Source organism: Lepisma saccharinum, chromosome 10 (assembly GCF_977018435.1).
Source record: "Lepisma saccharinum chromosome 10, izLepSacc3.1, whole genome shotgun sequence".
Taxonomy (NCBI): domain Eukaryota; kingdom Metazoa; phylum Arthropoda; class Insecta; order Zygentoma; family Lepismatidae; genus Lepisma; species Lepisma saccharinum.
This window is the reverse complement of record NC_139238.1, coordinates 78,263,061-78,280,823: the sequence shown is the minus strand read 5'-3', so window position 1 is coordinate 78,280,823 and position 17,763 is coordinate 78,263,061. Positions and strand designations below refer to the sequence as shown.

General features: G+C 40.4%; 1 protein-coding gene across 1 annotated transcript in view; it reads right to left on the bottom strand.

The window, feature by feature from the left end:
• Window positions 1-1,245: 1,245 nt before the first annotated feature.
• RagA-B (Ras-related GTP binding A/B) overlaps window positions 1,246-17,763 on the bottom strand; it is a 37,036-nt gene continuing 20,518 nt past the window's right edge. The window contains exons 7-9 of the mRNA XM_083129962.1: window positions 17,013-17,128; window positions 15,046-15,163; window positions 1,246-2,190 (exon numbers count right to left, since the gene is read on the bottom strand). Coding sequence (XP_082986088.1) covers window positions 15,069-15,163; window positions 17,013-17,128 — 211 coding nt within the window. The 3' untranslated portion in view covers window positions 1,246-2,190; window positions 15,046-15,068. The remainder of the gene's footprint in view (window positions 2,191-15,045; window positions 15,164-17,012; window positions 17,129-17,763) is intronic.

Genomic DNA, 17,763 nt, shown 5'->3' with positions numbered 1-17,763 from the left:
GTGTGAAGCAGTGCGAGTGTGATCTGTGTGAATGCAGATGTGCAGGGACTCGCCATTTATCATATCATGAAGGCCAGTGAGGAATATAGGCGAGCAGTCATGGTTTCCTGGTGGCGGAAGGCGCTAGTACGAGAGACATTCACCGTCGAATGAGAGCAACGTATGGGGAACATCCTTCATCTCCCTCACGGGTGAAGGAGAAGCATCAGGACTCCTCCTACCTGGAGACTTCTGTTTCTGCATGCTGCCTTTGTCTTTGTCTGACCTATCATATCATGTTATGATGCTCTGGCACAGGTTGAGAGTGACGCTCGCTGGACCGTCATTCCAGTGCCTGCTGCGTGTCTTGAATGTCCCTTCGGAAGAACGTCTCCACTGCCACAATTTGTGTCTGAACCGGCTAACGTTTCATGGCAGACTGATTGCGAGACTTGCATCTGCCAAATCATGGAAGATTTCTGTGCATGCGCAGCTGCATTCCTACAGGGTTGCCAACTGATATTGGTAGATACAATACGTGCCCCCTTTATACTCTACGGGTCAGGACCTCTCCGAAACACTATTTTCTCACTTCTGCCTACTCTTGCACATCCACAGCATGCACCTTGCAGACCAAACACCACCCATTTTCAGAATACCCCTCATAAAATGGGTAGTAACAAAAAATTACGTACACATGATCCACAAACTTATTGTTCACATCCTCGGAAACAATGGGAATGAGAAGTTTGTGAAACATCACGAATTGCAACAAGGAATGAACCGTTTGTGGTATTAAATGGTGAAAAAATATTCTATTCAACAAAAGGTGCAAGACAGTATCTTGTGTCAAAATTTATACCAAATTTTAAACCAGTAATTACAAAAAAACAATCCCCATGTGCATTGCAGTGTACCACGAAAGCATATAGAGGGTGTGGTTGTAAGGCTCCCACACATTCTAGATCTTAACCACAGTGTACATGATGTGATTAGAACCATATTCCAGACATATTTACCACTAGTGTGCCTTGATATTTCACGAGGAAAGGACATACAATTTCTTATTTTAGTAGTGTAATTTTATTTAGAAAATCTGAATCAGGTGGGAATTAAAAACCTCCATACACAACTCATTTATGCATATGGAAATTTGGCATCTGTCTAAAGATGCTGTTTGAAAATTAATCTGACCAAAAATGTTGACTAAACAAAAAATGCTTTCAAGCAACACATAAATAAAAACCACGCAAAAATACAAAAGGATACCTGTCAAAATCTGGTGTATTTTGCAACAAAACTGTACATGGCATATATTCAATACACACCAAACAATATATTATTTTATAAACAACTGGAATTTTGAGGACTGTCGTGTCTCTGAAATAAGTAATATCTAAGAAAAGAAAATTTAACATTTGAATTATATTTATATGTGACACTCTTAAAGTGGTTCTCTATTTATACAGTATTGGCACTGTCAAATGAACATATTTCCAAAATATGCATGTATATATTATGCTTGTTGCACAAGTCAATACATTAGGTAATTAATTTGCTATTGTATACTCAAGATAGAAAATAAAATATTAATTATTCTTTGTGTGTAATCAGAAACAATTATTATACATAGTGGAACCTGAATGTTACATTTTACAGGGGGATAGAGTTAAAAAAGAAAAACTTAAAATGCAGGAAAATGTAAAATGTAGGAGAATTTTATAACATTTTGCACTATTGACACCATGAAAATTGAATGTATAATATGGGAAAACATAGAATCTGTAAACATAAAATTGAAGTTCCAATGTATTCATATTCTTCCAATCTCCGCCTCTTCGCAGAACAAATATGACAATCTGCTCATCATTACAAATTAGTAAACCTGATACTGCATAAAGAGTACTAATAATGAATGTAAACAACTCTCAAATTACATACAGCAAACCAACATTAGAGACAAATGTACGTTACAAAATATATATATCTACTTCAACAGTGACTTCTTATAATAGTAATAATAAAAAATGCATACCCTGATGTGTTTATATATGTACATATACACAATCTTCAAGATATATATACACACGCATGAGTCAAATCTTTCCTTTTGTTTACAGAATAGTTGCAGCATTGTCATGTTCGGATATGATATGGAGAGGAACCAAGATAACTTGTGCTTCCTTCCTGTAAGGTGAAGAATTCTGGAACCTGCCAACAACAAACACATGTTTGTCAGTAATATGTACAGGTGTGGTTGTAGTACATGTTAAAATTTCGAAATTTTGCTTTCCCGTGCCCACATCCATTTTGAAAAAATTGTCCTTGAGCTTTCCAGGTAATTTTAAAATATATTTCCAGACCATTTTGTGTTGCTTTAGCAACCAAAATAAAATAACCAAATTAAAATCACTAAATTTTAAGCACTAAACTGCATTTGCTATTCAAAAGAATAAGGTTTATTCAACTTGCTCAAAACAAATACACAATACCCTTATTCAAGAAGTTTGTTCAAGACAAAAGTACGGATGGTAACAAAATAAAGATAATGGATGTCTGGATTTTAAATTATATGATATCCATTTTGGATGCAATGGATAATCCAGCAATCAGAATATCTGGATATTAAGATAATTCTAATATCTGAGTAGTATGGATATCCGGATATCAGACTAATACGTTTATTCCTGATACTGTATCCAAATATTCAGATAATCTGTATTTACAGATCGTTATTCACTTTTTCAAGTTGAGTAATTTATTCTGGTAAGAATGGTGTCTGAAATTAAGGAATAATTACCAAATAAAGGGTTGAGACATCAAACTGAATATGTTATATTCTGCACTGTATTTTCGTTTTGGTGTTTCTAGACCACCTAGAAACTGGGGATAATCGGGATGTTGAGCCTTGGATCTGGTTATTCGGGGGGAAGGAGAGGGGGAATTAATAGGGGAGGCTAAGGAGAGAATCTGGTCAAGAGAACGGTCTAGCTCTTCGTGAAGAATAATTTGGGATTCGTTCATGCGAATTTAGGGAGGGGGAATTTTTATGCACTTATTCACAAGAAATGAAGGATAGTGAGCGGAAGAGAAACTTTACGAGTGGGGAGTTTATAATACGAAGTGTATTATCGAAAAAGAAGAATTTCTAGGGTTGCTGCTGTGTGCGGCGGGGATTTAAAATTATGGGGTTTTGAGTGACGTAAAAAAAAATTAAAATTTTATGGAAATCCACGGAGTGGAGCCGGCTATCTCCACCATGTAGCGTGACGTTGGGTAAGGTACGGGATCGAGTCACGCCGGGACGTAGCTCAGATAAATACAATAGGTCTTAAGTTTGACTTGGCTAACCACCTCTACCCTTAAGGAGGCTGATGAAGGATTGTTGGGAGCCTGTGTTGTTGAACGCTACTCACCCCTTGCTGTTGGTTTGGCCCTCGGCTTCTGGCATCGGCGACGGTGACAGGTGTTCTCTGGAGAGATCGAAGATGACGATAAGAGACGGCAGGCAATTCGGAGACTTGTTTTATTCTTGCAGATTCTTCGGTTGGCTTAATCCGGACTGCTATGGACTTCTCGCTTGTTGCCGCCTCGTAGTGTCGCGATCTCTCAGCAGGCCGTCGTCCTCTTCTCGTCGATCAGTTTGGTGGTGATATTGGAGCGAAGTGAGAGATCGATTTACTGTCTCCAGCGGTTTTATACACATTGGATTTGAGTCATAGGTTGGTGGACTTTGCACCTCCACTGTGTACCTGGGGTATCCCTGGATGCAGATGGAAATTTACAGTGGAGGTGCACTCACCGCTGGCGAGGGCCGTTGCCTTGCTGACTGTGCAGAGCCGAGTGGAAAATTCTTGTTGCTCGGCTCTGCATCCGGTGGAATGTGGGGTGAATGAGCGTTCAACTTGCGAGCTTCTGAGCGATGTTTGAGGCAAATTAATGTTTCGACTTTTATGCTCCCAATTCCTTCATCATTCCCCTGGCCAAGATGTATCCACTTTGAGTGGTTACGAAGCAGAGTAGAGATGGTTATGGAGAGTATATTGTGAAATAAAAATTGAAGGTACATTGAGTAAAGAAAAATTAAAACCATGTATAAAATAATGTGGAAAAAAAAAAAAGTTGGAACTGTCGTTATAGCTGGTACTGCACGGGTCTGGCTGCATGTTCAGCTGGAATGCTGACCGCTGGTGGTATGCTGAGCTGCAGGCTGCCTGTGGTCTGCTGGCTGCAAAAGGAAGGCTCCTGGCTGGCTGGCTGTATGATGTCTGCTGCAATGGGAAGGCTCCTGGCTGGCTGGCTGCATGGTGTCTGGCTGGCAGCATGAAGTCGGCATGATGAGCCGTATGAAGACTGCATGATGTCTGCAATAAGATGTAAGCTGGTTGGCTGGCTGCATGGTGTGTGAGGCAATAGGAGGTCTCCTGGCTGGCTGGCGGCATGATGTCTGGAATAGATGGCTGCTGGCTGGCTGGCTGCTTGTACAGCTGCTCCAGGATGACTGCTGCGCCATGATGATTCCTCGCTGACCGACTGCTGGGTGTCTGGCTGTATGCGGAACTGCCGAAGAGATGCTTGAGAACGCCAGATGGTGACGTTGTGCAAGGGGGAGCCGACAAGCGTAGGGAAGGGGAAGTTATAATAAAAGGTGTTCGCCTAAGTGCGGAAGAGTAAAGGTTGGAGTCGAAGGTGACATAAGTGAAATGACAGGGGTGGGTAGACAGTAGCCATCATTGAAGGTGATACGTGTGGGAAGAGGAGGAGCTAAGCGAGTGGGAGTTGTAAGTTGACAAAGAGGGGGAGGGGGTGGTGGGGAATGTGCGGGACGTTGAGATATAGTAGCTAAGGAAATAGGAGGACTAATAATAGGAACGGAACATGTCTTAGGAGGAGATGGGGTTCGCCGGTGACAACATGAACAGCAAGAAGTGTGACGTTTTAGACGTAAGTACATGTAGGTAATGCAAATAGAGAGAAGCAGCAGAGCTATGAAAATTAAGAAGAGATAGGTGGTTGTATGTGCAGGAGATTTTACAAGGTCATGAGGGGTAAGTGCACGAGCCTTAGAAGTAAAACATAAGAAAAGGGGAATGTGGAGAAGTTTAAATTGGTATATGACACCTAGAGTGAGACATGTGAGCCAGACAAAAATTATAATGATAGGAAAATCGCATGTCTGTAAAGTGGAGTTATAGGAGGGATGTCAAGAACTTTATATTGGGAGAGGTTAAGGTGAGGGATATGAAATGTCCATTGTTTATGATAAAGAGCCGTTGCATTCACAAGGGGGGAAATTTTGTAATGGGTGTCGAGTAGAAAATTGGGATTGTTGGTCCAGGCAGCAGGAAGGATATGAATTGTTCGGTGGATTGTTGAATGATCGAAACCACAAGGAAAGATAGCATGAATTTTGATATCGGGGGTGATAAGTACATCTGTACGGCAAGCCACGTGTAACAATACTGCACCGGGTTCGTGAAAAGTGGTAAGATTATAATGTAAAGTGGAGCCATTAGCGTAAAAAAAGGTGATGGTAGGAGGAGGATTAATTATTGCATAAACATTTAAATCTAATTTGACCACATCAGTGAGGTGGGATTCGTGACATGTGAAGGTACACCCATTCATCGTATCAGCCACGGTTGTTGCTTGAATCAATTTGGAAAAACAGAAATTGAGCCCATCGTGTCTTCCTGTGTGAGAAGGCAGAAGGCACAATTTCTGTGTATGGACCTGACAATTTTCAAGGTCTGTACCACTAATGGTGACAACATTATGAGTATCATCGATGGCGATATACGATGGATTATGCGACACTACGCACGTTAAATTTTGATACGAAAAGGGTACAGGGATTGCTAAATAAAGTTTGTATTTCTTCTGAGTGGAAGTGATAGGCACTTTCAACTCAATATTGATAGCATCAGCAGAAATTCTGCATTGGGACAGTGGTATCTGATAATACATGTCAATAAGTGTGAGAGGAATCGCTATATCAAATCCAGTAGGAAGAATATTTTTTTGAATCTTTTTCAAGTCTCGGTGCAGTGTTGTTTTAGATACAACATGTTCAGAGAGAAAATGATGTTTACAATTGTTAATGGTGTTCTCATATTCAAAAAGGGTGAACATTTGGCTAAGCTGTAAGGTTAGGGTCATAAATTCGATGAGATATGCCTGTGCTTGATGCGCATCTTTGATTGTTAAATTTTTGAGTTTATTAATCAATGCTTCCTGATTTCTAGCCAAACTATCAGAGTGGTTAGCATATTCAGTAAAAACATTCTCAATCTGATGTTGGAAAGAGTGAATTTCACCAGTTAAATTTTGATAGAAAATATGATTAGCTTGCAGTTGTAATTTAATGTTAGATATCGTTTGTTTTACTTCATGAGCATTTTGGAATAAGGGTTCTAGTTGCTTAGTAGTGGCAAAATCACAGCAATAGTTAGCAATGCTACTTATAAAGCCAAGGAGTGCACGCTTTTGTCTAACTACGGAAGTGGTGGGAGTGGGTTGTGTGAAGAGGGAAAGGTGTGAAAAAAGGTGTGAATGAAAATTTTGGAGTTGGACCGCAAGTTTACATTGGTTGGAATCTTCTTCACCTTTGTTGCACATGGCATTATGTAGTGTTGATGGGGAGTGCTGGGGTTTAGGCATTTCTAATTTTACATTATAGTAGATGGGGATGGTATAATGATAAGGGATGGTGCCTGGTAGTTCTTTCAGATAAATTCCCGAGATGATTTTTACATGTTCAGTCGCCGTGGTGACCGAAAAAATGAGGGAAAGAAAAGGAAAGTAGTAACATTACTGCCATTGTCGTTAGTGAACCCTGAAAGGGACAAGGATACAATTTTAAAACTGAGTTTGCATAAAAAAAAATAGCATGTGTTAAGCATGAGATTTGTGATGAAAAAAAAATGGTTTGCGAGTTAGCTACTCAAATAAAAAGGTTAAAGAGCCTTAATGATAAATTAGAAAAGAGAAGGAATAACGAGCTGTAATGCAAGCGATTCTCGAGACTGAATAGTTTATAATATAAACTTCTGCATTTTTTATTTGTTTGTATTTTATTACCATTTGTTTATGTTTTGCACTCCGCGATGTATTTGCTCGAGCCGAAGGGATTGCTACATCGTCAGCTGTGCGAGATTCGTCTACGGGTAGGTCGCGCATGCGCAGATACTTGTGCGAGGTTTTTTTTTTTTTTACAATCTGCTTGCTGCAGACAGAAAAAAATCGCGTTGTCTCTAGCGAGTGGAAAATTCACGTACTCAACCAGTAGTCAGTTGAGAGACTACGTTCCTGATTGGCCGTTTTTTACTTTCTACTTCTTTATTATTATTACTTTGTGGAATATTAAAAGTTTATTTTAGTCTTCGAACTTGCTTTTAAAGTTAATTCCCGACTCTTTTATGTGTACAGTATTTGAGGAGGAGGGAACAGGAAGAAGAGGGTACTATGTGAATCAAAATGTCGGAACTTCCGTTTTTACATGTGCTCGTTCTTGTGTGCGGCTTGGTGAAAAAATCGCATTGCGAAGAAAAAAAAAATTGCGAAAATACAAGTATTATATTGACATGTGGGTGCGAAAAGAATATTTATAAGGTGTGAATGGACTGTGCAACGGTGAAAAATGGAAAAATTGAATATTTAAGTGACAGACTCGTCCGAGTCAAGGTGCCTTGTTTTCAAACGGTGAATCGTGATAGCATCGGTTTTCAGTTTGCCACGACCATCGGTGTATTCCACCAAATAGGAATTGGCGTCGTTTTGTGAAATTATTTTCCCTTGAAATTTGTAGGAGGAGGAAAATGCCTTGGGTACGTGGGGATGAGGGGTAGTGTCCAAAATATACACTAGTTGTCCAGGGGAGTAGGTTGTTTGTTGTGTCTTTTTGTCGGCACATTGTTTTTGCTGCTCAAATCGCTTTGCTAAATGTTTGTGTGCTAGTTCTCGAGCGGCTTGGAGTTATTCTATTCTCTGTTCATTAGAGTGGATAGTGGTGTTGGGATTAGTAGGGAGAACAGCATCTGCAATTAATCGAGGGTGTTGTCCAAATAGCAAAAAATAGGGGGAGTTGTTCATACCAAGATGTGTACTTATATTGTGGGCATGGGTCGCGCTAGCCAAAAGTTCATGCCATTTACCTTGTTTTTGTACCACATAGGTTTTCATGATGGATTTCAAGTAGTGAAAAGATGATTCGACTACGCCATTTCTGAAGTGGGCAGCAGTATCAATAAATTTTAATGTGACACCAGTAATTTTGGATAATTCCTGTATTAATTTGCTACAGTTCGGGGAGCTCCTGTCAAGCATAATCGTCTCGGGAAGACCAAAAATGAGAAAAACATGCGAGACAAGAGCGTTAGCTATTGAGTTGGCATCATGGTTGGGGAGGGTTGTAGTTATGGCAAATCTGGTACAATTGTCAACAACGGATAGAAAATATTTGTGTCCTGTGTCAGAGGTTGAAGTCAGTGGTCCACACACGTCAATATGTATTTGGCTAAAGGGATGACTAGCGGGTGGGCTCGTTTGCAGTGTATGTTGTACGGCTCCGTGAGCTCTTTTTGCTACTTGACATTCAGTGCATTTGCGTACTGCAGCGTACACATATTTCTTTAGATTAGGCCAATAGTAGCGTAAAGAGAGATGGGAGTATGTTTTAGCAGCACCTTGATGTGCGGCCATCATTTTGTTACTGTGAACTAATTGAAACACTTCTTTTCTTAGTTTTTGGGGAATACATAACTGTCTTCTATAGCCTGGTGAAAATTTAGTGTTCCTATAAAGGATTCCATTGTCAAGAACAAATGAGTAGGCTGTTTTCTCTAATTTGTGATCAGCATCTGGGTGGTTTTCATGAATTTTGATTAATGCTTGTAAGTATGGGTCCTCTCTTTGTGCCGTACCTATGTCAAAGTCATCAGATTGTAACATGAAGACTTGATTTAGTATGTCCTCCTCGTCTGTGTCAAGGGAAGTGTCTTGTGCTGTGTCGTTGGGCAAGGAAGGGGCTGGGTCTACAGGATTCCTCGATAATGCATCAGCAATACCATTCTGTGATGATGGGATATGGTGGATTTGGAAGTCGAACTCTTGGAAGAAGAGTGATCTTCGAGCAAGGACCCCGGACAACTGTTTTGTTGTTCTAAGGTAAGACAATGCATGGTTATCTGTGAAAACTATAAAGGGTGTGTTGATTAAGAAGAATTTGAATGATTTTAGGACATAAAAGGCAGCTGCAATTTCAAGAGAAAAGACGTCTGCTTTTTTCTCAGTGTCTGTAAGGTGTCTGCTGCAGAAGGCTATCGGATGTAGTATTCCATCAGTATCCTTCTGCATAAGACAACCGCCCATACCCTGGTATGACGCGTCGATGTATACGCATGAAGTTTGCTTTGGGTCATAAGGTCTAAGAATGGGTGCGGAAATAATTTTGTCTTTTAATGCCTCAAAGCTTTTCTGATGCTCTTCATGCCAATGAAAGTTTACTTTCTTTTTGAGTAATTTGAACAAACATTCTGCGGGTTCCGCAAACCCTTGTACATAGCGTCTGATGAAATTGCATATGCCTAGGAAGGATTTCAAATTCTTCTTAGATTTAGGTGGAGGGAATTCTTTGATTGCACGCAGGATGTGATCAGAAATTTTAAATCCCTTTTGCGACACAAGATGGCCTAAGACTGGAATTTCCTCAAAGCAAAATTTACATTTATTTGGCCCTAGTTTCAAATTGGCTGCACGTAATTTAGCAAAGACTTTATGTAAAACTTGTAGCATTGCGTCAACTGAGTTTGTGTAGCAAATTATGTCATCCGTATATGCAGATATCTCGGAACTATCTATGCCAGATAGAGCCATAGACATTACATTGTTCATGACCTGACTACTTGTCTTCAATCCCATTGGTAATACTTCATACTCGTAATTTCCACAATTACTAATGGCAAATGAGGTCATTTTCTTTGACCTTTCTGTTAATTTTACCTGAAAAAATGCCGATTTAAGGTCAAGGGTTGTGTAATATTTCTTGCCCGCCATGTCTGCTAAAATGTTATCAATGTTAGGTGTTGGGAGAGAAGAGGGCTGAATAATTTTATTCAGTGCCCGAAGGTCAGACACCACGCGGAACGAATTGTCTCGCTTGCGCACTAAGAGAACTGGGTGTCGGAATGGACTACCTTCTGACCTGCGAATGATGCCATCTTGTAAGAGCTTGTTAAGCTCAATTTTCATTTGCTCTCTAAGATTCAAAGGGATGGGGTATTGTCTCATATAGGGAGGTTGATTGTCACCAATGTCAATGTCGTACTCATAAATTGGGGTTGTGGTGAGTTTATAGCCTTTCCAGGCTAAAACATCAGCATAATCAAATACTAACTGTATGATTTTTTGTTTGTCTGCCTCTGATAAGTCAGGGTTAATACTGATGCAAGATGGGTCAAATTTTTGCTGACTTTCCTTCAGTCTTGTGTTGTCTGTATTGTCTTCTGTGCATGCGTATGTAGTGGTAGTCATATCAGTGTTGGATGCGTCTGTCATGTCTACTAGAATGTCACATGGGGTTGCTGGGCCAAGTGGGGTGTTGGGTGTTGGATTTGAGAGTGACTGGTTTCTCTGAGGGGTTATGAATTAGTAACAGGGGGGAAGAAGTGTTAAGGAGAGCATGGGGTATGAGGATATTGTATGTAAGGAGTGTTTCCTGAGAGGGTGTGAGTAGGATATTGTGGGGGAGGGGGGGAGTGATGGAAACAGGAACATATGTTCGGGTTCTAGGTTTTAGGGTTACATTTTATGGGATTGTTACTAAACTGTGTTGGTTGCTAGTAGGGTGTAGTTTAGAAAAAATTACATCAGGGATGGTGAAGGTGTGTGATTTTGTGGGAAAGTTATAGTTCGGAATATGGCCTAAGCGTCTAAGAGTTAACAGGTTAGTACTAAGTGAAATGTCACAATTTTGTGTCTTTAAGAAGTCATTGCCAAGGAGAGGAGGTAATTCTTTGGATTGCACAACTCTAAAAGGGTGAGAGTACCTATATCTTCCTATGTGAAGGGGGAGTATTGCAATTTCTGAGATAGGAAGTCTGTTACCAGTGACGCCTTTAATAATGCTGTGCATTTGAATTTTCTTTGCATTGGGTGGAATTAAATGCTGAGGACAAATACTAATCTGGCTTGCGTTGTCAATCATAATTTCTAGGGGGTTATTATTTACATGAGCTTGAATGAAGAATAGATTGTTTTTTTTCAAGGATAGGAACTGTGTCAAATTTTGTCTTGCGTGTGGATCCGTCCCATCGATTCACACGGTTTTTTAGTTTAAATCGCCCTTGTTTTCATTGTTTGGATTATAAAAACAGTCCCTGGTAGAGTGATTTGAACGGAAACAGATCTGGCATTGCGAAAACTGTGAATTTTGTCGCCCCCCGGCTGAATTATTATTTCCACCTCGAGATCTGAAATTACGTCTCATGCCGCGAGTAGAACCTCTGCGATTGCCATTCCCCTGGCCGTAAACATAAGGCCGGGTCTGAAATTGATTACTGTTATTTGATTGTATTTGGTCCGCCAGGTTCTGTACAGTGTGACACAACGCTTCAACTTTATTTTCTAATGTTAAGGTTTGCAATTGGTTTGTGACTGAATCTAGTTGGTTCGCTGTTGAACCGCCAGACGGCAAAATTGCGTTGCAAGACTGGGAAACGGCCGCGCTGGTAGAACTAGCGGACTGCGTGTGTGGAGCTTGACTGGAGGGGAGGGAAGGAGGGGCTGTGGGCGTGGTTTGGACCTGCCAGGAGTTGGTCGGGAGAGCTAGTGTTGCTTGATACGATTGCTGCGGAAGAAAGTTGTATGGAGCTTGAGAGATCTGCGGGAGGGGGGTAGGGGGGGAATACGTCACGAATGACGAAGCAGGCTGAGGTGTGGGGAAAGGATGCGTGTTGCTGACCTGTGGTTGCGTACAGCTGGGAAACTGAGGGGAGGCTGTTGCGTAAATGGAGTGCATGTACTTAGCGGAATCTATCAGTTTCATCGCTTCACTTTGTTCCTCATTGCGTCTAGCTTGAATCAGCATGTCTTGCCTTTCTTGATTCTGCAGATGTGCAATAAGAGAACTTGTGTCGGTGAACTCTTTGTCTCCTATCGCAGCGATGTGTTTAGATCGAAGTCCTGACACAACATAGGAAAGGATTTGAGGGTTCGTCGCTTGCGGGAAGAATTGAAGGACGAGATTTTTCTTGCGAATTACATAATCATGAATAGGCTGGTTAATTTCCTGCTTTGTCTCTAATAAAATTTGGATGGGCATGCTGACTAAGTGACTGCCTTTAAATAATGAAATTAATTCTTTTTTGATTTGCGGAAAGGTGAGGGTGTTGAAGTTTGGCTGCTTCTTGAGATCGTTAAAAAATGTGAGTGCTATGTCTGCGAGGAACAATGGCAACATTTCGTGTTTTTTATTTTCCTCCCACGACAAAGCGCCCGCAATGCTATCGAACTTTTCAAAAAACTGCTCAACTTCTTGAGGGTTTTTTCCTGTGAAGGGGGCGGGGTATAAGCCATGGGGTATATTTACGGACATTCTTGACGGGGATGGATTGATGGTAGGGGTAGGATTGATGGTGGTAGGGGTGTTAATTTTAGGTGTACTGGTTTGGGGTTCTGGGTGTTTCTTTTTTCATTTGGGTGTTTCTAGACCACCTAGAAACTGGGGATAATCGGGATGTTGAGCCTTGGATCTGGTTATTCGGGGGGAAGGAGCGGGGGAATTAATAGCGGAGGCTAAGGAGAGAATCTGGTCAAGAGAACGGTCTAGCTCTTCGTGAAGAATAATTTGGGATTCGTTCATGCGAATTTAGGGAGGGGGAATTTTTATGCACTTATTCACAAGAAATGAAGGATAGTGAGCAGAAGAGAAACTTTACGAGTGGGGAGTTTATAATACGAAGTGTATTATCGAAAAAGAAGAATTTCTAGGGTTGCTGCTGTGTGCGGCGGGGATTTTAAATTATGGGGTTTTGAGTGACGTAAAAAAAAAAAAAAAATTTATGGAAATCCACGGAGTGGAGCCGGCTATCTCCACCATGTAGCGTGACGTCGGGTAAGGTACGGGATCGAGTCACGCCGGGACGTAGCTCAGATAAATACAATAGGTCTTAAGTTTGACTTGGCTAACCACCTCTACCCTTAAGGAGGCTGATGAAGGATTGTTGGGAGCCTGTGTTGTTGAACGCTACTCGCCCCTTGCTGTTGGTTTGGCCCTCGGCTTCTGGCGTCGGCGACAGGTGTCCGCTGGAGAGATCGAAGATGACGATAAGAAACGGCAGGCAATTCGGAGACTTGATTTATTCTTGCAGATTCTTCGGTTGGCTTAATCCGGACTGCTATGGACTTCTCGCTTGTTGCCGCCTCGTAGTGTCGCGATCTCTCAGCAGGCTGTCGTCCTCTTCTCGTCGATCAGTTTGGTGGTGATATTGGAGCGAAGTGAGAGATCGATTTACTGTCTCCAGCGGTTTTATACACATTGGATTTGAGTCATAGGTTGGTGGACTTTGCACCTCCACTGTGCACCTGGGGTATCCCTGGATGCAGATGGAAATTTACAGTGGAGGTGCACTCACCGCTGGCGAGGGCCGTTGCCTTGCTGACTGTGCAGAGCCGAGTGGAAAATTCTTGTTGCTCGGCTCTGCATCCGGTGGAATATGGGGTGAATGAGCGTTCAACTTGCGAGCTTCTGAGCGATGTTTGAGGCAAATTAATGTTTCAACTTTTATGCTCCCAATTCCTTCATCAATGTTATATTCTGCACTGTATCTCTTTTATGTTCTTCATTATGGCAGAAACCTTTGCTTTTGTATTGCACTTGGTAATGCAGAGATATACTTTAGACAAAAAAGATAAACATTTTAAAAATATAAATGGACTGACTGTACAAAGGATTTGCAGAAAATCAGTACATTAGAAATATGAACATGACAGAGAACCTGTGAAATGGATAAATAATAAAACTGTCCAGAAAATTGACACATTTGGATGTTTCACATATCGCAATAATCTGAATACTATCTGGACATTTCAGATAATCCGAATATCTGATATCCAGATTTGGCCATCCCTAGACAAAAGTGTAATTTATTTACATTTCCCAAATTCTGGCACGTACAAAAAATATTTTACCTGAATTTTTCAGAATTTTTGAACACATTTTCGAAATTTCCTGACTTTTCCATACACAGGTATCAGCTCAGCCCTACTATAAACTGATGCTCTCTCCAATACAGATATCAATGCTTGCAAATTGTAACAATTAAAAGTTGTTCAAAATGTTTATCAATGGGGATGGGACAGATTAATCGGTACTCTATCGATATCAGCCGATATACACAAATCAGCCAATATAGGCATGTTGGTTATTTTACCGATAATTTTACCGATAATTTTACCGATAAATACGCTTAAAATTTGGTGCAATATTGTGCCAATTTGTTATAATTTTTATGGAAGAAACATATAATATTTATTCTGTACTTTTCTTTAAAGTATATGTCTTAGTGAGCACTTCTTGTGCATTGCAAAAGCTTGGTTCAATTGTTAGCATATATTTATTAAGAAGGTCAATAAACCAATTGGAATTTTATATCGGATAGGTAAATTTTATAGAGGTCAATCCTTATTTATCAATATTAGTGGGGGAGTACTCCATTCCAAATATAAGGATCAATTTATCAGAGTTTTGCTTAAAAATATTCAAGACTTGCACCAGAAACTTGTTATGCAATGGCAAAATACAGCTTTCACACAATATTGGTGCAAAATAAGTGGAAACTTCGAATTTTGCATAGCTTCTAAGATAATTGTTACGATAATTATAAAGCCATGCAATTTGCAGACCTCACGAAAGACCAAAATGCCAGAGAAGTATTGGTAAATAAAATCCAACCGATACTTTCAGATACCGATCCATCAGTATCAGCTGGACCCTAGTTATGAGGTTCATACTTTTAAGATTCCAGCCATACTACGATATGTAACTTTGTTTCATTGAGTCATAATTACCTGTTTGAAGCCTCCATGTTTGTTTATCTGGCAAGAGCACTCTGTGCTTGACTGACCCTTTCCAACTTTTCAAAGTGTTTCCTTGCATTTCGAATGTTGATCAGGGTGGCGGCCGAAGCTGTAAGTATAAATAAAACAAAACATAATTAAAATAAATGCAAACTTCTGTGAATTTTGTTGTGCAGGACAGCACATCTGAAATGTGCATGCTTGAAAACCTCCCATCCTGAGATGTTTTACAGGCAGAAAAACTCCCGTCCACCAGTGGTTAAGAAGAACTACCTGTACATTCCTCAGTTTAGTGAAAACTTTACGTTGAACAGGGACGTTTTCATCATTTAAATAGATGAGAGTTGAAACACATTTATTAATGATTTTTTTCTCTGCCACGTCAGTCACAATGACCGAAACATGTTGCTTGACTTTGTTGTTCCTAGAGCACCGTCGGTCACGGACATAACAATGATGCACATAAGGCATGACTGACAAGGCGTGGGAGTTAAGTGAACATCAAAAGTATTTTGGCTGTTCTATTTTTTTTACATGAAAAACAAACAAAAAAAAAACGAAATTTTCGAATTTACAAAATAAAGTCCAATATTTACTTTGGCACAGAAGGCAAAATTGGCGAAACCACCCTGGCAGTGAACGTGTTAAATATGTTTTATGTAGCATAATAAAACATCTGTTTACAACTTCATTATAACTTGCATGCACTATGACAACAATGTTCACCTTATGCAGAACTGTACCACATCACCTTGATAAAATAATAGAATTTAAACCTTTTTTTAACCAGCTACATTACATGATAATTGTTCACCCTATATGTCAAAATTATATTGGCACTAAAATTGATTGGTATCAAAAGATTTTCCTCATTTTCCCGTATCAGGCATTTCAAACAGTGGCTATAAAGGAACTGACGAGTTAAATTGACAATAACAGACAGCAAAACACTGGTGTATCCTTTTCAGAAATGGTCTGAAACGGGTTTTAAACTCAACATCCTACATTTTCTGGAAGGGGAACAAAAAAGGAATTCTTAGGGTGCACTAAATAAAATACATACGATGGTATGAAGTGATGTACTTCATGGACATAGTCAGGAATCACATAACATACCAGATATGAGTACTTCGAGATTTCATAAGTATGAAAATCATGACTAAATGCATGGCCATAAAAATAGGTGGCTGGGCAGAATTGCGCTGCTGATACATATGGGTAAAGCAAAGCAAGAGCGGGACAAAAGTTGCTGGTTCCCACACACTGTGCGGCAACATCAACCGAGCCGCATTGCCCAATTCGATCATCAGACTGACCTTTCTATGGAGCACTTTTGTGTCATCGATGAACAGTGCCAGCGATTGGGTTCCAAACTGGGCAGGAGAGGGGGGGGGGCAAGGACAGTTTACTTCCCCTTTATACATAAGGTTTTAGCATAGTGCGGGGTAGAAAAAAGTGGGGCACAACTGCCCCTACCCCCCCCCCCCTAATCACCATCACTGTCAATGAACTTTTGAGCAAATACTGTCACTTTGTATCACATGGATTACAAAGACCAACTATACAACAAGATCTTTCATTCTCTTAAACCTCGGCACACGGGGTTGTGCTCCGACGTGGCAACAGCACGAACTTCTGCCACCCATGTAATTCCATGAACACTTTTCAGTGTTATTGCATTTTCACAAAATCAAGGTCCCTACCGATAAAGACTAAATAATTAAAAATTAGTAAGTGTAAAGTAAGCAATTTAGAATACAAAAGTAAGAGCATGTTGAAGTGAAAAAACAATGGCATGTGGTATTAAATTATGCCTTAGACAACTATTAATCAATACGATTATCAGTTCAAAATGAAATCCATACCCAAGAGCTCAACTGTTTTTTCTTCTAATAGTTGTGGGCATTTTCATACCCTTAATAGTCACACTTTATGCTTTTAATTGAATGATTACTTACGTATTGTAGGATCTGAAATGATGACCATTACATATGTATTGGAGGTGAAGACATCAATGAAAGATGCAAAATGAGAATTGCGAACTTCCATACTTTGGAACTGGGCTGCCAATTTGCTGAAATATACAAACCACAAACATTACATCAACAGAATTGGCTAAATATGTCATGCACTACATCTTATGCTGGGCAGTCCAGAACAATTACACTCTGCCCCAGGATCTCTGGAGCAAGGGAACGTAAACAAGTCTCTGCTTGAGTAGACTCCAGATGACTTGACCAACGAACTTGTGAGGGGGGAAAAGTGAGGGAAATGGAGGGAAAAGACACCAGCTGTTCGCAGCAGCGTGCACTGCTTTGCTCTGAGCATCCATTTTCTTCCCTTCCCCTATGAGCGACCCTGCTCCACAGATTTGCCAGACAAGAGTGTAAAGTGTTTCCACGCAACAATCTGTTATTTATGGTACAGAGCAGTAAATGTGGATAAAGTATGAAGAAATACAAAACTTAACCGACATAAGTCTACTATACCCTGTCAGAGCTAACTGTAGAGGAGGAGGAGGGGAATCGAGTAGTGAAAGCGCAACGTTGCCAACCGCATTATCATTACTAGGGCTCGGAAGTTGAGGAAAATCCCTTTTTTTCCTAGTGTCCGAAGACGAGCTCCAACATAATATATGTTCATTTTGGGTCATTGTAGGCCAGAAAAAGGTGGGTTTTATTTGTCCTTTTTTTGCCTTTTTCAGCATTT